At 33.4% G+C, this 23,424-nt stretch overlaps 1 protein-coding gene across 2 annotated transcripts in view; it reads left to right on the top strand.

Annotated features, from left to right (window-relative positions):
- Positions 1-21,387, top strand: part of HGF (hepatocyte growth factor) — a gene marked incomplete at its 3' end in the record, with an annotated part of 77,092 nt that extends 55,705 nt beyond the window's left edge. For both annotated transcript variants that reach the window (XM_080819074.1, XM_080819073.1), the window contains exons 12-18: positions 4,899-4,937; positions 6,129-6,225; positions 9,017-9,091; positions 9,866-10,012; positions 10,522-10,628; positions 10,714-10,859; positions 21,211-21,387. In XM_080819074.1, coding sequence (XP_080675200.1) covers positions 4,899-4,937; positions 6,129-6,225; positions 9,017-9,091; positions 9,866-10,012; positions 10,522-10,628; positions 10,714-10,859; positions 21,211-21,387 — 788 coding nt within the window. The remainder of the gene's footprint in view (positions 1-4,898; positions 4,938-6,128; positions 6,226-9,016; positions 9,092-9,865; positions 10,013-10,521; positions 10,629-10,713; positions 10,860-21,210) is intronic.
- Positions 21,388-23,424: the final 2,037 nt, after the last annotated feature.

The following is a 23,424-nucleotide window of genomic DNA, read 5'->3' as shown; positions in this document are numbered from 1 at the left end:
AGCATAAGGTCATTTTTACCAATCAGGTTGGCAAATAAGAAAATAATAGTTAATGTCCAATATTCGTGAAGTTCTAGATAGTCAGAATCTTTCAATACTGTGCTACTTTGTGAATTGGTTTTGTTTTTTTTTTTAAGATTTTATTTATTTGACAGAGATCACAAGTAGGCAGAGAGGCAGGCAGAGAGAGAGAGGAAGGGAAGCAGGCTCCCCACTGAGCAGAGAGCCTGATGCGGGGCTCGATCCCAGGACCCCGAGATCAGGACCTGAGCCGAAGGCAGAGGCTTCAACCCACTGAGCCACCCAGGCGACCCTACTTTGTGAATTGGAAAGCTTGTCTGAAAGTCAATTTTGAGAAATGTCTCAGGATTTTTCATCATAAGCACTACTGATACTTTGTACTGCAGGAATCTTTGGTGTAGGAAGCTGTCCTACCCACTATAAAATATTTGGTGGTGTCCCTGGCCTCTACCCACTAGGTGTCAATAAAACCACCCCTGCCTCCAGTCATGAGAACCAAAAACTATTTTCAGACATTGCCAAGAATCCCCCTGGGGAAAAAAGTCATCCCCAATGAGTACCACTGAATAATATATATTGAGATGGGAGTATATCCTCTGTATGATATTGAGTGAAAAAGGCTTATTATAAAGCTGTGTCAGTAGCAAAAGACCATTTTACTAGATTACATATCTCATAGCTCCGTGTTTATAACAAACATCTTTTTTTGAAAGGTTTTATTTATTTATTTGACAGAGAGAGAGAGAGAGATCAAGAGAGGGAACATAGGCAGGGGGTGTGTGAGATGGAGAAAGAGGCTCCCTGCAAGCAGGGAGCCCGATGTGGGGCTCAATCCCAGCGCCCTGGGATCATGACCTGAGCTGAAGGCAGATGCTTAACGACTGAATCACCCAGGTGCCCCTGTAACAAACATCTTTAAACACTATGTTAAACTATCTCCTGTCTAAAAAGGACATATTTGCATAAATTCAATAAGAGTCCTATTTAGGAATGTTTCTCTTGGTGGATAGGGAGGATGAATGAAATAGGTGATGGGGATTAAGGAGTACAGTTATTTTGATGAGCACTGAGTAATGAATACAACTGTTGGATCACTATATTGTACACCTGAAACTAATATAGTAACACTATATTAGTTTCAGGTGTACAATATAGTTAACTATACTGGGATTAAAATTTTAAAAACTCAACAAAATTAGGGGTGCCTGGGTGGCTCAGTGGGTTAAAGCCTCTGCCTTCAGCTCAGGTCATGATCTCAGAGTCCTGGGATCGAGCCCTGCATTGCGCTCTCTGCTGAGCGGAAAGCCTGCTTCCCCCTCTCTCTCTGCCTCTCTCTCTGCCTGCTTATGATCTCTCTCTCTGTCAAATAAATAAATAAAATCTTAAAAAAAAACCTCAATAAAATTAAAAGAATGTTTTTCGTGTGAGAAAAGCTAGTAGCAAGTACCTTGACAATAGGACCAGAAGTACTGATTTTAAAAAGATTAGATTGAAGAGATGATGTTTGCTTTAAAACATGAAATACAAACACATAATTTGTGGCAAATTAAAGAGATAACTTCTCACCCTAAGTGGAAACAGTAGTCATGTTTCATGAAATTTTAGCATAAAAAGGCAAACTTCTTAAATATGACGTTCATCTAGTATGGCTATAATTAAGACTCAGAACTTCCCAACCGATTTTTAAGAAATAAGTTATTTATATAATGGTAAATAAACACTTTATAGGTTTGGAAAGAAATAGCATATCATACTATTATATTTTATTCCATCAGCTGTAATCAAGGCCTTTCAAATTAATTCATGTGTTCCTAATTTTCTATTTTTCTCATGTTAGGGTTTGCATAGGTCCTGAAAATGTTCTTCTTTAAAAGATACCTTTCTAGTTTTAACACTACAAAGCAAAGATACCTACCTCTCTGGGACATATATCTTTTTAATGATTAAATGATTGTTTTTTATAAATATTAGCTTTACCTGATGGTACCTTTTCGTGAATTGTGAATCTTAATCTGTGATTAAGAATAATGGAGGCTAGGGGTGTCTGGGTGGCTCAGTGGGTTAAGCCTCTGCCTTCAGCTCAGGTCATGATCTCAGGGTTCTGGGATTGAGTCCCGCATCGGGCTCTCTGCTCAGCAGGGAGCCTGCTTCCCCTCTCTCTCTGCCTGTCTCTCTTCCTACTTGTGATCTCTCTCTCTGTCAATAAATAAGTAAAATCTTAAAAAAAAAAAGAATAATGGAGGCTAATAAAATATCTAGTGGTCTAGGAAGAAGGAAAAAAAGTCAGTCTTCTAGAGTTCTATTGCATGTAGACACAGAGAAAAATGCTCTTGTAGAATCGAACTGTGATTTAGTTTATAAATCTGACAAAGGACTCTAATAATTTAAATGTTTTCAAAACATATTTTCAACTAACATTTTAAAACTAAAAGTTAGTAATGTGCTATTGGAAGACTTCAGAGTGTCACTAGCATATGATTAAATGTTATTGCAGATAACTCATTTTTATTTCAATATATTCTGAACATTAATTTCAATAAATATTTTTATACTGTCATTTTTCTAAATAATATTTATAGCCAGGATTTATTTACACTTTCCTGCTGGTGAAAGGCTAATAAAATTTATCTTTAGAAGATTTGAGTTCTTATTTATTTAACTATAGAGGCTGTATAAATCATTTTCGCACTATACATTTGTATTATAAAACATATAAAAGTTTTTATTTCTTTTTAAAAAATGCTTACAGAGTATTACTTAGCATACATTTTAAAGATTATCAGATATGTAAAAATAAAATTATAGAAATGCCTATATGTTAATCTGTACACATACACACTTTGTAGATCTTGGAAAAATATTCAGTATTAAATACTTGGAGTGTAGTGGTTAAGAGCTTCAACTCCAACTTCCAGGTTAAGAATTTCAGTTCTCTCACTGCAATTGCCTTGGACAACTTAATTTTTGTTTCAGTTTGCATTATTTATTCATTTATTAATAATTTTAAATTGAGTGGCTATTGTGCGCAAAGTCCCATATTAGAACATGCTAAATATACAGCAATAGAAACAATATTTTTTTTTCCTTTGGTTAGTTCTCAGTGTAGAGACATTTATGTAACTGTAATAATTTAACAAATATATATTCACATTAAAATATGTAATGAAAATGGGAACATAGATACCCGCCTGGAGAAATTTGTGATGTCCATACTGTTTTGAATTTGGTTGAAACTTTCAGAATACATTAAAGAAAATTTTTTTCAGTAAGAACTCATATTTGGTTCTGAGGCCACATAAACACCCATACACACACACACACACACACACACATTTACCTACTCTAATACAGGTAAAAGTTTTATTATTGACATGTTTCCCTTCAATTTTAAATTGAATCAATACTGAAGATTTGTATCATATATGTATGGTATATACATGATAAATATATATATATATATATGATATATGAATTTCAGCTTTTAGTACTGTGGTGGGGCAAAAAGAAGTAAGAATAGTATTTGATGGTAAAATGGCAAAGCCCTAGAGTGCAGTTTCCCAAAGTTTGGCTCAAAGTGTGCAAAAGAAGAACCTAAAATATTTTTAAAAACTCATAATCTAGCCACCAACTCAGAATCTCTAGAAATCTGATCTCAAGTGATATTTCAGCTTTTTCTAAAATATAAGAAATATTGGTTTAAAGGAAAAATATGTAAGTATAAATAGTTATAAATTATCAAATTCCCAAATATACACTATCTATATATTTTTTAAAATTTAAATACTGTAGTAAATTATAATAATGAAATATTTTGTTGACCTATTAACTTGATGCTTAGAAATAGAAAATTTCATATACAATTAAGGAGAAGTCTAGTCTTCTTCATCACAATACCAGAAGGAATAAATATCTAGTTTTTAATATTAGAATTTTAAGTAGTTGATTTGAATGGAAAAACCAATATCCTTGATGTTTTAATGACCATAGTTGGCCTCAAGCCTAATTTGTAGTATGAGCTAAAACTCTGACCTCTGCTGATGCTAAGACAAAACCCTCCCCCAGGCTATGCTAAAGAGAAAAGGAAATGAAATTTATATGTTTTCCTTTACACTTATTCATTTAAAATATCTAGATCTGGAAGATGAACATAAATAAAAGTTCTTTAGCATGTATTAATTCTCATGAGATTCCCCATAAATAACAATCAAATTTGCATGTATTACAAATGAATCCATATGCCATTATTGTTTTGTTGCCGGTTTATTTGAGCTCAGGGCATTTCCAGGGATTAACAACCAGCTGGGTCTAAACAGTGCCTGACTAAACTCTATGCCATCAATTCTGAACAGACAGACATTAAACTACAGGAAATGTCCTATGCCTCATTCATTATTACATAAGTATTTTCTAATCCTAGCATCTTCCAAGCTTTTCTCTTTGCAGCCATTAAACCCCAGTAGGGAGGTTATGAAAAAGTAGTAAGTTATGAGGTTTTAGTTCTCTTTTTTCATACATTTTTATTACAGTATGGAAAAAACAATCTTTGAAATATTTTAATGAAACATAATTATATTTTGTTATCCCTCTTTTTCCATTAGTGACATTGATTTCTACCTTCTAGAATTCTTGAAGAGTTTTCTGAAACATGATGTTTCAATTATCTTCAACCATATTAAAAAATAAAAGTAATTTTCAGAAAAAATAAAAAGTGCCCAAATTACAGTAAATCTGTATGAATGGCCCAAGCAAATATTTGCATTTCAATATATAGTTTTGGTTCTATATAACAGAAATATGTATGTTTGTGTATTTATGTGTATGTATATATATGTCTCTATATAACAGAAACATATATGTGTATAAATTTATTTTTACAGGTGAAGGTGATACCACACCTACAATAGTCAATTTAGACCGTAAGTAATCTTTTAAAATTATAGTTTATTTGACTCTCTATGTGTCAGAAATGATGTCATAATTTTCTTCATGGAAAAATTTCACTATATTAACTTCTATCATAGAAATAAGTTAATCTATTTGTTTTTATTAATTTTTCTATGTGCATGTGTAAAAGAGGTTACAAAGGCAACTACATACTGAATATCAAAATTCAATTCTCAGAAAATATAAGATGTTATATTTAACTTTGAAAAGAGCATTTCTCTTGTTTGTCATTTTGGACAAAATGTATGTAATGGATTTTCACCATCCTTTAAATTAAATCAGAATGCTAAAGTTAGAAAGAATAAAATCAGAAGGTTGGAAAATTATGCAGGGTGTCTATCCTACTTTATCTTTAAGGCTCTTTAAATGATCCACTAGGTAAAAGATGATACAAACTGAGAGGTTCAGTGAATCCTCAATTTAAGAAAATCTTTGGAGCTGCTTGTTTTTGATTTTCACATACTTCTTGAGCTGAAGGAAGATACTCAAGTGTTTTGACTTAAGAGACCACCTCCTGTGTCCCAGGCTGAAGAAACAAATGGAAATTTTAGATCATGCACAGGAGTAGAAGGATAAGGCAAGGAATATGGAGGAGGGTCAGGAAAAAGTTGACTCCAAAGAATTTGGTATTGTGTCATTTGGATATAATAATTTGGACATAACAATTATGTCATCTGGATATAATTTCAGTAAATACAATGTTGGTAAGCTGTTTCAAAATGGCTCTACATTCTTAACATAAAAATTCAGGAGTAATAACAAATAGTTTTTTTATTGAGGCTATTGATTTCCACTGACATTTAGAAATAACTATTATAAATACCATTGTTTCATTTTATATTGAGATTTGTGAAAGAAATAAAATTAGTGTAAGTCTTGAAGAGCCTGTACTTAGTGTTGGTGAGCAAAATCATTGTCACTGTGGGAATATCTAGAGTTGATTCATTTTTCTATGTTGCTTGTCTCCTTAGATGAGCATAGCAAACATTTTAGGCCTGCTTTGACACTCCAGTCTTAATACTTACCTTCTTTCCCCCCAAATGTACTGACAAAATTACAGTAGTTACATTTCTTTAATTACCATTGCTTTTAAGAAACTGAAAGGCATTGATTATTTCAAAATGTTTTATTAAAATGTTATTTATCTTTGGTCCTCTTTTTAGATCCTGTAATATCTTGTGCCAAAACAAAACAATTACGAGTTGTAAATGGAATTCCAACGCGAACTAACGTAGGATGGATGGTTAGTTTGAAATACAGGTAATTATAAATAGACACAAATCGTACGTGTTTGGATTATTTGCAAAAGTCATATTTCCAACAGGATGGTTGTAAGCACCCATTTGAGTGGGACACAAGAAGAGACTGACCGTATTCTGCTTGCTGAACATCCCTGAATTTTACAATATGTGCCTTCAGAGAGAGTGCCTTTTTAAACATTCATGGAGGCCCCATATGTGATGACACTGTCTCTGATTACAAGTGGTGCTTCAGAGTTTTTGAGAAAACACAACTACACAGAGAAACTACTTACACCTTGATATCACTGTAATAGTTGTAATACACATATAATTATTTTCCTAATCTAGGATATTATGACTTTACTTTCTAACACACCCATGCATAATCGTACCAGAAATTTTACATTTGCTTTTAATTTCTATTTTTTTGTTGTAATTCAAATGAAAATAACAATAATTTTAAGTTCTAGAATATTTTATCATTTTTTAAAAAATGACATACTATACTGATAGTATAGTATATCAAACTATATTGATAGTTGACTAGCCCTGCTATTATACTGTTCAGTATGGATAAAAAAATTCTCATTGTCTATGTCTCAATGCTCTTGAGAATCAAAGATATGTTCTCAGTAATATCACTTTGCACAATATATTCTTTTTTTTTAAATTTTATTTATTTATTTGACAGACAGAAATCACAAGTAGGCAGAGAAGCAGGCAGAGAGAGAGGGGGAAGCAGGCTCCCCGCTGAGCAGAGAGCCCGATGTGGGACTTGATCCCAGGACCCTGGGATCATGACCCGAGCTGAAGGCAGAGGCTTCAACCCACTGAGCCACCCAGGTGCCCCATGCACAATATATTCTTATACAAAAATTAAGATTAGTAATTACATTTGAAGAATTAAATGTTGAAAATAGGAGTTAACTTAAAATCTAATCTTACAAATTCCTATATACTACATATATTATGCCATATGGTAATCAGAATGTTAAAGTATCTTTGTATCTGTCTCTACTGGAAACTCATCATACAACTTAACCCCAAATACAACTGAATTCAAACCACATTATCCCTTGTTTTAAAGACACCCCATGTTTTTCCCTCCAAGCCTTTAAGCTATTGTTCCCACTAAATGTTGTAGCTTTCTTTCTCCATATTTTGTGCCTGCAAAGTCCTTCTCATTCTTCAAATACTAACTCAAATATCTCCTCTATTTGGTGACCCTTTTTGTTCCTTTACCTCCAACTTCCTAGAGTAGAGGAAGAAAGTACATCTTTTGCTACAATTAAACTCCACAGTGACCTTTAGAATAAAGACAACTTGAATCCAAAGTTCTTTTATGAATAAGCCAATTCTTAAAAAGCACGGAGTTTATATCCTTTGATATAAACATACATAAGACTTTAGACACCAGGTAGAAGATGGTCTAAACTTCTTTTTAATATATCCTTCTTGCAAGGAGAAACCCATCAAATTTTACAAATATTTATGTCGATAATTATAGTGTAGCTGTCCTAGTTGTGTAGTACTGAAACAGAATTGTGAAACTCACCAGAATATTACAGCAATTATGAAATATAAAGATTTAATGAAAGCTGCCAACTTTGGGGGAAGAGTGTTTCATTTTATTTGTGAAAGAAAATGTTCCAGGAATCCATATATCTGAATGAATAAGTGATTCTTTGCAAATCTCATGACTCCAGGAAAAAAAAAAAAAGGGCATATACTTCTAAATTTTTTATTACCCACGGGAGAATGTATAAGAATACTCCTTTGGAAGTCTCCATCCTTTGAGGAGCAGGTGAAACTCTTTTACATCAGATTAGAGTAGTATAAACTTTTAGATAAGTATATTTTTCTTTTAAATCCAAGTCCTCAGTAAAAACAGCTGGTTAGTTATTCTTCCAAAACACTTACTGAGAGGAACAGAAATTAAAATTCGATATATAATCTCATCCTCCTCTGTGGTACAGGCCATAAATAATTGTGGTCTTAGTCTGGGAAACTTCTTCTATTACCCTCTGAAGCACTGAACATCTGTACTCTTTGGAAATGTAAATTGTGAAAAGTTGTGCTTTTTCCATTTCTCTGCCAAAAAATAATGTATCTACAGATTTAGGATATGATCAAACAAATGTACTAGTATTTTTTATTCTCTACAAATATTTTATAATTTCCTAGATGATACGTTTACAAAATTGTTTTAATTTTATAAGCGAAATTTTATATTGCTTCTTTTAAGCTGAACAAATTTACTCAAACTCAGCGATGTTCTAAGTTAATGTGTCAAAAATAAATAATGGTAATTAAGAAGGGAATAGTGTATAAATATGTATTGCTACCATCAGATAGTTTTCATAGTTTATGTAAAAACTCAGATTTGCATTTTTATAATCAGACACTGAATTTAAAACCATGTTGTTTTTGTTGTTCTTTTGTGATTTTTTTTGTTTATTCTAACTATTCTATTTTTGTAGTACATACTTGCTCTCCCAAGGATAGAGACACACACATGTGAACGTGCGTGTTGGCAATGGATGTTGGTGTGTAGTGACAGGGCTCCTTATACAAAAATAAAGTTGATTTCCTAAAACTGTAATCACATTATAAAAAAATGCTAATGCTACAATCATCAAATATCATCCTTTTGGTCAAAGGATTACTCACTTTATTCTAGTTGAGTTAATTTCTACATTTTTCTCCCAAATGCACTTATTTTTTAACAAACAGAGCCATAGGTTTTGCATTAATTGGCAGGCACCCTTTCCACACAGATGTTACTTGTTTCTCTTTCCTGTTTCTCATAGAAATAAACATATCTGTGGAGGATCATTGATAAAGGAAAGTTGGATTCTTACCGCAAGACAATGTTTCCCTTCTCGGTAAGTGTTTCTGAAACCAATATTTGTTTTGAGCACTTAAAAATATGTAGGGCTTCTATTTAGCTTTCAGGCTTAGCATGTGTATTCATTTAACAGATTCAGCAACAAGGGATGAATAAATTAATTTCTTTCTTTAGATTTAGTTCACAAAGCCTACTTTGATGTAATGGATATTTACGACTGGATACTCCTGTTCCCTTCTTTCCACAATTGGCATTACTCTCATTTGGGGGGAAATTTTGCTAGAATTATGTAAATAACTTTTCCTCAACTTCTTCCTTGCATGCTGTATGTCTAGGTAGACCTCCTGGGAATAATTTTTAATGAGAATTAGCCTAAGGAAAGTTAGGGAGGCAGCATTTGTAAGCTTACTTCCTGATTCTCATCAAGGTCACTGATTTTGTTAGTATAAATTTTTAATCCTCATTGACAAATCAAACATATACAAAGTTAAGAAGGAAAATATGCAGAAAATTATAATTCATGTAATGTGCTTTACCTGAAAATTTTTCAAATATGATTTACTCTTAAGCCTTATCAAAAGGTTTTCTTTTTTCTTAAATAGCTGTTTCAAAATTGAGCAGTTTAAGGGCTCTTTTTGCTTCTGTGTGCTTGTAGCATTCAGAATCTCCATAACAAATGTGTTGCTCTTTATTATACTTTGATTCAAATTTTAAATTTAGGTTATTTATCTGCCCTTATAAACTGAAATAATATGTGTGAACAATATCACCCAGTTTAAAATTATATTCTACATTTTAATTTTTTACTTAGAAACAAAGACTTGAAAGATTATGAAGCTTGGCTTGGGATTCATGATGTCCACGGAAAAGGAGATGAGAAACGCAAACAGGTTCTAAATGTTTCCCAGCTGGTATACGGGCCTGAAGGATCAGATCTAGTATTACTGAAGCTTGCTAGGTTAGTTGCTTGAAACTGTTTTGCATTTTTAACCTACAATGGAATTAGTGAAGCTTTTTCTTCAGCTATGTGGCTATTCTCTCTTTTATGTAAACATATTATAAAAGCTTGTCATATGTCCCCTGTGTGTGTGTGTGTGTATAGAAAAAAAGAGAGTCATCTTCAAAATCTTAAAAAATTAATAAATGAAGTTTGACTAACAGTCTGATCAGCCTGCTCTAAAATCAAAACTTAGTGAATAATCATTTGATAACTTTAATAGTTAAAATAATGAATAAAAAATGCAGTGACCATTTAGCAAGTAATATTAACAAGTAAGTGACTAATTTCTCTGCTACCTACTCCTACCTCTACTACATACATTGTATGTTAGACATTCTCTTTTTCTTAAGAAATAAGACTGTTTATTCTCTCTTAATCTCATATTAAAAATTAACACCAAATTTTATTTTGTTAATTTTGTGTTGAATTCAATCAAAGGAATTTACCATTGTATTTTCTATTTTCAGGCCTGCTGTCCTGGATGATTTTGTTAGTACAATCGATTTACCTAATTATGGATGCACCATTCCTGAAAAAACCACTTGCAGTGTTTATGGCTGGGGGTATACTGGATGTAAGCTATTTTTAAAATGATAAGGCAATATCATACTTATTTTATTTAAAACAATTCTAACTGTACATTTTTTACCCCATTCTAGCCATCAGCTTTGATGGTCTATTACGAGTAGCACATCTTTATATTATGGGAAATGAGAAATGCAGCCAATACCATCAAGGGAAGGTGACTCTGAATGAGTCTGAAATATGTGCTGGAGCTGAAAATATTGCATCGGGACCATGTGAGGTAAAAAAAGCATTTTTTTAAAAATAAGAAGTATATAATAGATATCATAGCTTCTTATGTTTCTTTTGTGTGTGTGTTTGGTCCACTTTTCTCAAATAAAAGTCATTCTCTACCAACAGAGAGAATTTGGGAAAGATAACCCCCTTCGTTATCCTTGTACACTTATTTTAAATAAATGGTAAGAAAATCCATATTTCATTATCTGCAAGCTGTGATATTTGTCTCTCAGAAAGGCAATAAACTAATACAACCAGAACTCTAGGGGAAAGCTGTTCAAATTAAAAGTATCCAATATGCAGTTTGATACAATAGCTTTCATTTTTCTAATGTTTTCTAAAGTTATCAGATCTTCCCAAATTCTGCCTAAATGAACTGTATGTCTGGTTTTAAACTTTTAAATGTGTTTTTGGTTAAGCCAGTGTGTGTGTGCTTGTGAGTGTGTGTGGTTTAAATGAATTCTATTTTAAAAAACCAAAAGGTCGAAGTTGGTGACTTTAAGAGCTTGAACATTTTCATTTGTTAGGCAATTGTTTTTTTCAGCTTGGCAGTATTCCAAATTTTATTTTACATAGACAAGCTGTTAAACCATTATTTTACATGTTTTTTTTTATATTTTGAGTTTTATCTATTTTATTTTATGCACATTTTGTGCTTATAAAATTATTTCTGAAGTTGAGAACTTTTTTTTTACATTTTTATTCAAAATTTTAATTCCATTGTGGTTAACATTAAATGTTATATCAGTTTATGCTATACAATATAGTGATTCAAAAATTCAATACATTACTCAAGGCTCATCATGTAATCTTAATCCCCTTCACCTATTTCACCCCCCTCTACTCTGGTAACCATCAGTATGCTCTCTATTGTTAAGATTCTGGTTTTTTTTTTGTTTTTGTTTTTTTTGTTGTTGTTGTTTTTTTTTGTTTGTCTTTTTTTTCTTGTTGTGTTTCCTAAATTGTACATATGAGCAAAATCATATGGTATTTGTCTTTCTCTGACTCACTTATTTCACTTAGCATTATACTCTCTAGATTCATCCTTGTTGCTGCAAAGCAAGATTTCATTCTTTTTTATGGCTGAGTAATATTCCTGTGTGTGTGTGTGTGTGTGTGTGTGTGTGTGTGTGTGTATCAGATCTTCATTATCCATTTGTCTATTGGTGGACACTTGAGCTGCTTCCATAATTTGGCTATTGTAAGTAATGCGGCAATAAACAGGGATGCACATACCTTTTTGAATTACTCTTTTCATATTTCTAGGGTGAATACCTAGTAGTGGAATTACTGGATCATACAGTAGTTCTATTTTTAAATTTTTGAGGAACCTCCATACTGTCTTTCACAGTGGTTATACCAGTTTGCGTTCCCACCAATAGTGCAAGAGGGTTCCTTGTTTTTCCACATTCTGGCCAATACTTGCTGTTTCTAGTGTTTTTAATTTTAGTCATTCTAACAGGTATGAGATAATATCTTGTGGTTTTGATTTGCATTTCCCTGATGTTAAGTGATGTTGAGCATCTTTTCATGTGTCTGTTGGCCATCTGTGTATTTTTGAAGAAACGTTTGTTCTTATTTTCTGACCATTTTTCAATTGGATTATTTATTTTTGGGGTGTTGATTTATATAAGCTTTATGTATTTTGGATGTTAACCCTTCATCAGATATGTCATTTGCAAATATCCTCTCCCATTCATTAGGTAGCCTTTTAGTTTATTGACTGTTTCTTTCACTATGCAAAAGCTTTTTATTTTGATGTTTGATGTAGTCCCAGTAATTTATTTTTTGCTTTTGTTTCCCTTATCTCAAGAGACATAGCTAGAAAAAATGACTTATGGCTTATTTCAGAGAAATTACTGCCTGTGCTCTCTTCTATGATTTTTATGGTTTCAAGTCTCACATTTATGTCCTTAATCCATTTTGAATTTATTTTTGTGTATGGTGTAAAAAGTGGTCCAGTTCATTCTTTTGCCTGTAGCCAGTTTTCCAAACACTATTTGTTGAAGAGACTGTCGTTTTCCCATTACATCTTCTTTCCTCCTTTGCCGAAGATTAATTGACTATATAATTGCGGGTTTATTTCTGAATTTTCTATTCCATTCCATTGATCTATGTGTCTATTGTTTGCCAGGACCATACAGTTTTGATTATGACAGCTTTGTACTATATCTTAAAATCTAGGATTGTGATACCTCCAGTTTCATTCTTCTTTTTCAATTATTTTGCCTATTCAGGGTATTTTGTGTTTCCATACAAATTTGATTGGTTGTTTTTTCCAGTTCTGTGAAAAATGGTGTTGGTATTTTGATAGGGATTGCATTAAATCTGTAGATTTCTCTGTATAGCATGGGCATTTTAACAATATTTGTTCTCGCAGTCCAGGAACATGGACTGTCATTCCCTTTCTTTGTGTTATCTTCAATTTCTTTCATCATTGTTTTATAGTTTTCAGAACACAGGTCTTTCACTACCTTGGTTAAGTTTATTTCTAGGTATTTCATTATCTTTGGTGCAATTGTAAATGGGATTGTTTTCTTAACTTCTCTTTCTGCTACTTCATTATTTGTATATGGAAATGCATTAGATTTCTTTTCTTAAATTTAATTTTATCTTTTTAGTGTTCCAAGATTCATTGTTTATGTACCACACCCAGTACTCCATGCAGTATGTGCCCTCCATAATACCCACCAAGGGCTCACCTAACCCCCCATACCCCTCCCCTCCAAAACCCTCAGTTTGTTTCTCAGAGTCCACATTCTCTTATGGTTCATCTTCCCCTCCAATTTCCCCCACTTCACTTTTCCTTTCCTTCTCCTAATGACCTCCATGTTATTCCTTATGTTCCACAAGTAAGTGAAACCATATGATAATTGACTTTCACTGCTTGACTTATTTCACTCAACATAATCTCCTTCAGTCCCGTCCATGTTGATACAAAAGTTGGGTATTCATCCTTTCTGATAGCTGTGTAATATTCCATTGTATATGTGGACCATATCTTCTTTATCCATTCATCTGTTGAAGGGCATCTTGGTTCTTCCCACAGTTTGGCAACTGTGGCCATTGCTGCTATGAACAAGGGGGTACAGATGGTCCTTCTTTTCACTATGTCTGTATCATTGGGGTAAATACCCAGTAATGCAATTGCAGAGTCATAGGGTAGCTCTATTTTTAATTTCTTAAGGAATCTCCACACTGTTTTCCAAAGTGGTTGCACCAACTCGTATTCCCACAAACAGTGTAAGAGGGTTCCCCTTTCTCCACATCCTCTCCAACAGTTGTTGCTTCCTGTCTTATTAATCTTTGCCATTCTAACTGGTGTAAGGTGGTATCCCAATGTGGTTTTGATTTAAATTTCCCTGATGGCTAATAATGATGAACATATTTTCATGTGTCTGAAAATATGTTTTCATAGCCATTTGTATGTCTTCTTTGGAGAAGTGTCTGTTCATGTCTTCTGCCCATTTTTTGACATGATTGTCTATTCTGTGTGTGTTGAATTTGAGGAGTTCTTTATAGATCTTGGATATCAGCCCTTTGTCTGTAGTGTCATTTGTGAATATCTTCTCCCATTCTGTGGGTTGCCTCTGTTTTGCTGACTGTTTCCTTTTCTGTGCAGAAGCTTTTTATCTTGATGAAGTCCCAAAATGACAAAATACAGCACTCTTTCCTGATTAAAATGCTTCAGAGTTTAGGGATAGAGGGAAGATTCCTCAGCTTCATAAAATTCATCTATGAAAACCCCACAGTGAATATAATTCTCAATGGGGAAAAGCTGACAGTCTTCCCTTTGAGATCAGGAACATGACAAGGATCCCTACTCTCGCCACTGTTGTTCAACATACTGCTAGAAGTCCTAGCAACAGCAATCAGACAACAAAAAGAAATAAAAGGTATTCAATTTGGCAAAGAAGAAGTCAAACTCTTTGCAGATGACATGGTACTTTATATGAAAAACCCAAAAGAATCCACTCCCAAACTACTAGAACTCATACAGCAATTCAGTAATGTGACAGGATACAAAATCAATGCACAGAAATCAGTTGCTTTCTTATACACTAACAATGAAAATATAGAAAGGGAAATTAAAGAATCTATTCCATTTACTATAGAACCAAGAACCATAAGATACCTGGGAATAAACCTAACCAAAGAGGTAAAGTATCTGTACTCGAGGAGCTACAAAACACTCATGAAAGAAATCGAAGAAGACACAAAGAATGGAAAAACATTCCATGCTCATGGATTGGAAGAATAAACATTGTTTAAATGTCTATACTGCTTAGAGCAATCTATACTTTCAATGCCATCCCAATGGAAATTCCACTGGCATTTTTCAAAGTGCTGGAACAAACAATCCCCAAATTTGTATGGAACCAGAAGAGACCCCGAATTGCTAAGAAAATGTTGAAAAAGAAAAACAAAGCTGGGGGCATCATGTTGCCTGATTTCAAGCTTTACTGCAAAGCTGTGATCACCAACACGTCATGGTACTGGCACAAAAACAGACACATAGACTAATGGAACAGAGCAGAGAGACCAGATATGGACCCTCAACTCTGTGGTCAAATAATCTTCGACAAAGCAGGAAAAAAACATCCAGCAGAAAAAAAACAGTCTCTTCAATAAATGGTGGTGGGAAAATTGGACAGCTATGTATAGAAGAATGAAACTCGACCATTCTCTTATACCATACACAAGGATAAACTCACAATGGATGAAAGATGTCAACATGAGACAGGAATCCATCAAAATCCTAGAGGAGAACATAGGCAGTAACCTCTTTGGCATTAGATTTCTATACATTGATTTTTATTTTTAAAGATTTTTTATTTACTTATTTGACAGACAGATCACAAGTAGGCAGAGAGGCAGGCAGAGAGAGAGGAGGAAGCAGGCTCCCCGCTGAGCAGAGAGCCCGATGTGGTGCTCGATCCCAGGACGCTGGGATCATGACCCGAGCCGAAGGCAGAGGCTCAAACCACTGAGCCACCCAGGCGCCCCCTATACATTGATTTTGTATCCTGTGACCTCACTAAATTCATTTATCAGTTCTAGTAGTTTCTTAGTGGAGTCTTTAGGGTTTTCTATGTAGAATATCATGTCATCTGCAAAGAGTGAAAATTTGACTGCTTCCTTGCTTATTTGGATGCCTTTCTTTTCTTTCTCGTGTCTGATTGCTGTGACTAGGACTTCCAGTACTATGTTAAGTAACAGTAATGAGAGGGGACATCCCTGTCTTGTTCTTGACAATATAGGAAAAGCTTCAGTTTTTCCCCAGTGAGGATGATATTAGCTATGGATTTTTCATAGATAGCCTTTATGATGTTGAGGCAGGTTCCCACCAAACCCATTTGTGGAAGGTTTTTTAAAAAATCACGAATAGATGTTGTACTTTGTCAAATGCTTTTTCTGTATCTATTGAAATAATCATGGTTTTTATCCATTCTCTTGTTCATATGATGTCTTATGTTGATTGATTTGCAAATATTGAATCACTCTTATATCTCAGGAATAAATCTCAGTCATGGTGAATGATTTTTAAATGTATTGTTGGATTTGGTTTGTTAATACTTTAATGAGGATTTCTGCATCTGTGTTCATCAGAGATATTGGCCTGTACTCTTTTTCTTGTAGCATCTTTATCTGGTTTTGATATCAAGGTAATGCTGACTTCATAGAATGAATTTGAAAAATTTTCTTCCTCTTCTATTTGTTGGAATTGTTTGAGAATAAATATTAATTCTTTTTTAAATGTTTGGTGGAGTTCACCTGAGAAGCCTTCTGGTCCCAGACTTTTGTTTGTTGAGAGGTTTTTTTTTTTTTTTTTTTTTATTACTGATTTAATTTCATTGGTGGTAATTGGTCTGTTTTCAAATTTTCTAGTCCCTCCTGATTCAGTTTTGGAAATTTATATGTTCCTAGGAATTTATCCATTTCTTCTAGGTTGTCCAATTTGTTGGCATATAATTTTTTGTAATATTCTCTTACAATAGTATTTCCCTATTGTCAAATATTATGTCTCCTCTTCATTTCTGATTTTATTTGAGTCTTCCTTCTGTCTTTTTCTGTCTCTCTTTCTCTGATGAGTCTGGCTAAAGATTTATTGATTTTGTTAGTCTTTCCAAAGAGCCAGCTTCTAGTTTCATTGATCTGCTCTATTGTATATTTAGTTTCTATTTTTCTTTTCTCTCCTAATCTCTATTATTCCTTGGGTCTGGGTTTTGTTTACTCTTTGTATAGCTCCTTTAGGTATAAGGTTAGGTTGTTTACTTGAGATTTTTCTTGCTTCATGAGGTAGGCCTGGATTGCTATAGATTTCCCTTTTATAACATCTTCTGCTGCATCCCAAAGATTTTAGACCATTGTGTTTTCATATTCATTTGTCTCCATGTTTTTTTTTTTTTTAATTTCATCTTTGATTTTTTGGTTGTTTAGCAGCATGTTATTTAACCTAAATATATTTGTGGTCTTCCCAGATTTTTTCTTGTGGTTGATTTCTAGTTTTATAGTGTTGTGGTTGGAAAAGATGCATGATACAACTTCAGTCTTTTTGAATTTGTTGAGACTTGCCTTGTGGCCTTATATGTGGTCTATTCTGGAGAATGTCACATGTGCAATTGACTTCTGCTGTTTTAGAATGAAATGTTCTGAATATATCTGTAAAATCCATTTGGTCCATTGTATCATTCAAAGCCACTGTTTCTTCGTTGATTTTCTGTTTGGATGATTTATCCACTGATGTAAGTGGAGTCTTAAAGTTCTCCTACTATTATTGCATTACTATAAATTACTTCCTTTATGTTTGTCATTAGCTGCTTTATGTATTAGGGTACTCCCATGTTAGGTACATAAATATCTACAATTTTTTATGATGTTATGTTAGACACCATACAGTACCTCATTTGTTTTTGATTTAGTGTTTCATGATTCATTGTTTGCATATAACACCCAGTGCTCCATGCAATTGCTCTATCTTATTGGATTCATCCCTGGATGGTTATATAGTGTCCTTCTTTATCTCTTGTTACAATCTTTGTTTTAAAGTCTATTTTGTATGATATAAGTATTCCTATCCCTGGCTTTCTTTTCACTTCCATTTGCATGATAAATGCTTTTCCATCCATTTATTTCCAATCTCCATATGTCTTTAGGTCTAATATGATTCTCCTCTAGGTAGCATATACATGGGTCTTGCTTTTTTATCCATTCTGTCACCTTATGTCTTTTGATTGGAGTGTTTAGATGTATTTTTTTAAAGATTTTATTTATTTATTTGTCAGAGAGAGAGAGAGAGAGAGAGTGAGCACAGGCAGACACAGTGGCAGAGGGAGAAGCAGGCTCCCTGCGGAGCAAGGAGCCCGATGCGGGACTCGATCCCAGGACGCTGGGATCATGACCTGAGCCGAAGGCAGCCGCCCAACCAACTGAGCCACCCAGGCGTCCCTAGATGTATTTTGAATATAAGAGACACAGTCTCCAAGCCTAGGAGCTTTGGAGTTGGGGAATACTATGTGAGATAAGATATAGAATGAGGTCAATAAATAGTGAAATCTCTTTTGACATGTAGGAAAATAAATATGGAGCATAAATATGTATTTCCATGCATGTGTATATATATTGGTCTGAGATTCTATTCCTGAAAAAAATACATTTCGTAAGTTAAAGAGTCTTAAAAACTGCTTTAAAATGACATAGTTAGAAACAGATTGTGTATAACCACTTTCAGGTTTGATGTTTTCCCAGTAAATCAGTATTACTTCGTTCATTATTAGAACCAAAAATCTGCTGGAAGAATGATTGATTGATTGATTGCTTACTTTGCTACCTATTTACACTAAGAGCCCTTTAAACACAAAGCTTTGAGCTCAACCCAATCTTTAAGATCATTTAAGAATCTATGCACTTATCCAGTCCTACTGTCATTACTAAAAATGCTTCGACAACTGATCATCAGGAATAGCCTACAATATGATTTGTCATTTATACATTGTTAGATTTCTAACTTTAGCATTGAATTATTTATTACAGTATCACATATTTGTTGTTTTTATCCATATTGGCAAGATAATTTTAAATTGATTCTGCCACTTCTCAAAAATGCATTTATGTTGGGGCGCCTGGGTGGCTCAGTGGGTTAAGCCGCTGCCTTCGGCTCAGGTCATGATCTCAGAGTCCTGGGATCGAGTCCCGCATCGGGCTCTCTGCTCAGCAGAGAGCCTGCTTCTCTCTCTCCCTCTCTCTCTGCCTCTCTGTCTACTGTGATCTCTCTCTCTGTCAAATAAATAAATAAAATATAAAAAAAAAATGCATTTATGTTTTTTTAATCACTTATATTTAAAAGGTAATATAATCCCTGAAGCCACTGAAATCTAAACACTTGAAGAAGACCGCCCAGATGTTTATATAATAGCAGTAGGATCACATTTGGTGAAAGTCTGCCAAAGTGAATTGCTTTAAAGAGTTTGTATCAGTAATCATTGCTGTATTTTTTTAAAATCAGATTTATTAACTTATGTGTCATAATTTATATGTCTCTTAGAATAACCTATTTTCCCTTACTGTTTTATTTCCTGTTTCACCCCATCTTGATTTCCCCATCATACAATGCTGATAATGCTCTTCTTCTTCTTTTTTTTTTAAGATTTTATTTATTTATTTGACAGAGAGAGAGAGAGATCACAAGTAGGCAGAGAGGCAGGCAGAGAGAGAGAGGAGGAATCAGGCTCCCTGCCAAGGAGAGAGCCCCATGCGGGACTTGATTCCAGGACCTTGAGATCATGACCTGAGCCGAAAGCAGAGGCTTAACCCACTGAGCCACCCAGGCGCCCTGATAGTGCTCTTCTTTACATGTGTTACAGAAGTAAATCCTATAGTAGTTTCATTTTCAGTGATCACATCACTGTTAGGAGAAAATTAAGGTAGTCTCAAACACTCTTCTTCACACAAGGATGCCAAAAGCTAGTCACTGCAATCTTAGAAGGCTACATGGTGCATGAAAATGATGCAGCATATTTGTAATGATTATACATAATAATATGCATTAGTGTATACGTGTTTATAAAAATATACACACAAATCAATCTATCAATCTATTAATATTTCAGCTATCATCTATCTGTGTGTGATGATAAAACAGGGTAACCATATAAAAAATGTCATGAAATTAGAAGCTACCTTCTACAAAGGGGTGTATGAGACATAAAAAAATACATAAATACAATTATGTTAACTACAAATACAACAGTAAACTCAGGAATATTCTTTCTTTATGCCCCCAAACATAATTTCCAAACAGTAAATAGAATTATTTTATCAATTATGATTTATATTTAATTTTCTAAAATCTTTTTGGGGACAAGATTAAAGGAAGGAAAGCAAAAAGTTTCAGAAATAAGGGAAATTTTGATGCAATTTAATAATTAAAACCATATGACTATAGGTGGAGTACAAAAGTTCTTATATTTTTTGCATTTTCTAAATTGTCTATATTGAACATATTTTGAACATCAGAGGAAAATAAAAGTAAATATAAAGCCTACCTTATAAATAGCTATCTTTTATTTTGTGTTAATTAATCTGCATTCAAAAAGACAACATTTTAAAAGATGAGTGAATATTTTGTATAAGACAAGTCATTCTTTTTTATGTATTTTAAATAATTAATTAATTAAATTGAGACAGAGAGAGAGAGAGAGTGTGTGTGTGCAAGCAGGGGGGGAGCAAAGGGAGAGGTACAAGCAGACTCCATGCTGAGTGTGGAGACTGATATGGGGCTTGATCCCATGACCTGAGATCACAACTTGAGCTGAAATCAAGAGCCACCCAGGCACCCCTCGAGAAGTCATTCTTTTTTTTTTTTTTTTGGTTAAAGATTTATTCATTTGATAGAGAAAGATCACAAGTAGGCAGAGAGGCAGGCAGAGAGAGAGAGAGAGGAGGAAGCAGGCTCCCCACTGAGCAGAGAGCCTGATGTGGGACTCGATTCCAGGACCCTGAGATCATGACCTGAGCCGAAGGCAGAGGCTTAACCCACTGAGCCACTCAGGTGCCCCTAGATAAGTCTTTATTAAAGGAATACTCCAAAAAATAAAAAAAAAAGGAATACTCCACATGATAGAACACTTTGAACTTTTGTACTTCTCTCAGTCTGACTTGGGTAATTCAATAAAAAGATGACCAATGGCCTAATACATCTATTGATGTCTTCATATCTCAGTTGCAGCTATTTTTTTTTGTATATGTGTATATTTGAGATATAAATCTGTCTAGGAAATATTAATGAACTATTAATTTTTATTTCTAGAATAATAATTTTTTGTTGTTTTTATTGTTGCATGTTTTCTTCCTAGGGAGATTATGGTGGCCCACTTGTTTGTGAACAACATAAAATGAGAATGGTTCTTGGTGTCATTGTTCCTGGTCGTGGATGTGCCATTCCAAATCGTCCTGGCATTTTTGTCCGAGTAGCATATTATGCAAAATGGATACACAAAATTATATTAACTTATAAGATACCACAGTCATAGCACATGGAATTTTGTCTGAAGCTTCAATCAATAGAATTCTATTTTACGTGAAGATTTCGGAGAACATGGAATTAAAATGTCACTTAAAGCAGTCCTAAGACAACTACTTGAGTGTCATGTTTGTTAAGATACTCATTAATATTTATAGGTGTTTTCTGTTGTTTTGTTTGTCAGTGCTATTTTGTAAATGTTGAAGTGAATTAAGGTACATGCAAGTGTAGTAACATATCTCCTGAAGATACTTGAATGGATTAAAAACTGCAAAGGTATAATTGCTGGATGATAAAAGATTTAATGGAAAAGTTCAATTAATCTCTCTACGCTGCTTTCCAAGGTTAGTTTATGAATAAACCGTAAGTTAAACATTATTTTAACCTCACAAAGACAATTTATACCTTTGTCCTTAACTTGTAACTCTATATTAAATTATATTACCTTTCATATGCCATACATTATATTTCATTCATTCATTTCTCTTCACTGTGTATCCTCTAATACTGGTCCATATACTTTCTACAAAATCATGTGCCCAACTCTGAAGACCTGGGTACACATGTGCATGCACTAGAGTTCAAATAATGGTATATCTAATGTAACCTCTAAATATTCTTAAAGTGTGTACCTGTAGTTTTTCCTTAAGAGAAAAAGAGAAATTTATTAAGACCAGTAGAAATTTTAAGGAAAGGAGAAAGAAAGAAGTGACCAACTCATTCTGTATATGTAATCTGCAGATGACCTCTCTACTGGTTGACATTTAAGGTGTGGTCATGACCCACAAAGTTAAGTAACACCTAATCTAGGTGTTTAACTGTATTTATCATCCTAGTCATTGTGTAGTTTCTAATTCTTAAAGGGAAGTGGGTTATGTGTATTAGTATTATTTCTTTCTTTTAAATTTAGGGACCCTTGTTTGGGCAAAATATTTTTAGATCTACTTTCCTGAAGTATTTTCTTTATTATTCTTAGGTAATTGTCTAATTGAAGCTTAAAAAAGTATTTAAGTAGGTTAATTTTAAGACTTACTGCTGTGATTGGCTTGTAGCTCATCTTCTTTAAATTTTTAAAAATTATTTCAGAGGGAAATTTCCATATGTTTCCAAAGATTTGTAAATAGACTTTCATCAAACTAGGAGTTAAAGTATATATTGAAGAAAAAAAATCAGGATACATATCTCAACCTAAAAGTTTTTTAGCCTAATGAAACTTCACTTAAGTAAAGGGAAAAAAATGTAAAAGGAAAGGAAAGGAACTAGCTTGTCTAAACTGACTTCAATTATTTTCTAAAGGGGAGTTAAATCTGCAGAATGAAATATGTTATGAAAATTTCTCCATTTTATCTTATTTCATTTTACATAAATCTTTCAAATGCCAAGGGGAATATTCATTCAAATTTTGTATTGTCTCATAATGCAACATTATCATATTTGTTATTGTATTTGGCATGATCAACTAAAAATCCTGTATTTGTCAAGAAATGAGACAACAAGGTCTAATGAGATAGGCTGTGAATTTTTACAATATCACCCTGTACAAATTTAAAAATAATTTTTTGAGTGATTCCAATCCAGTATCCCCATTTCTCTAATTTGTTTCTCTTGAATGATATCAATTAAGACCAGAGATCCAAACAATACTCAATGCTTCATAGGACACTGCTCAATCTCGAGTAAAATGCTCTTAAATTTACTTGAAAGCTTAGTCCAGATAGTACAGCAGAGCAAATCCAGAAATAACTATGCAAATCCAGAATATCTATCCAAATTGTGCCATACAAATTGAACATATTATAATAAGATATGCTCTGATATCAAGAAACAGTGAAAGTAAAGAAGATCTGAAAAGTTGTCAGTCCACATTATCTTCTTTGATTATATTTTTCTTTCCTTATGTGATATATCATTTTAATAAAAACACTAGAAATTTCAAAGGTATATTGTCCCCAAATTAAAGAACTTTTCAGTTTTTTCCTCAAACTGGTAAAATTTGATTAAGTCATATATTAATGATATTTGTAAAACATTTATGAAATTCTAATAT

Source organism: Martes martes (assembly GCF_963455335.1).
Source record: "Martes martes genome assembly, chromosome: 11".
NCBI classification, from domain to species: Eukaryota; Metazoa; Chordata; class Mammalia; order Carnivora; family Mustelidae; genus Martes; species Martes martes.
This window is presented reverse-complemented; position numbering and strand designations above follow the sequence as displayed.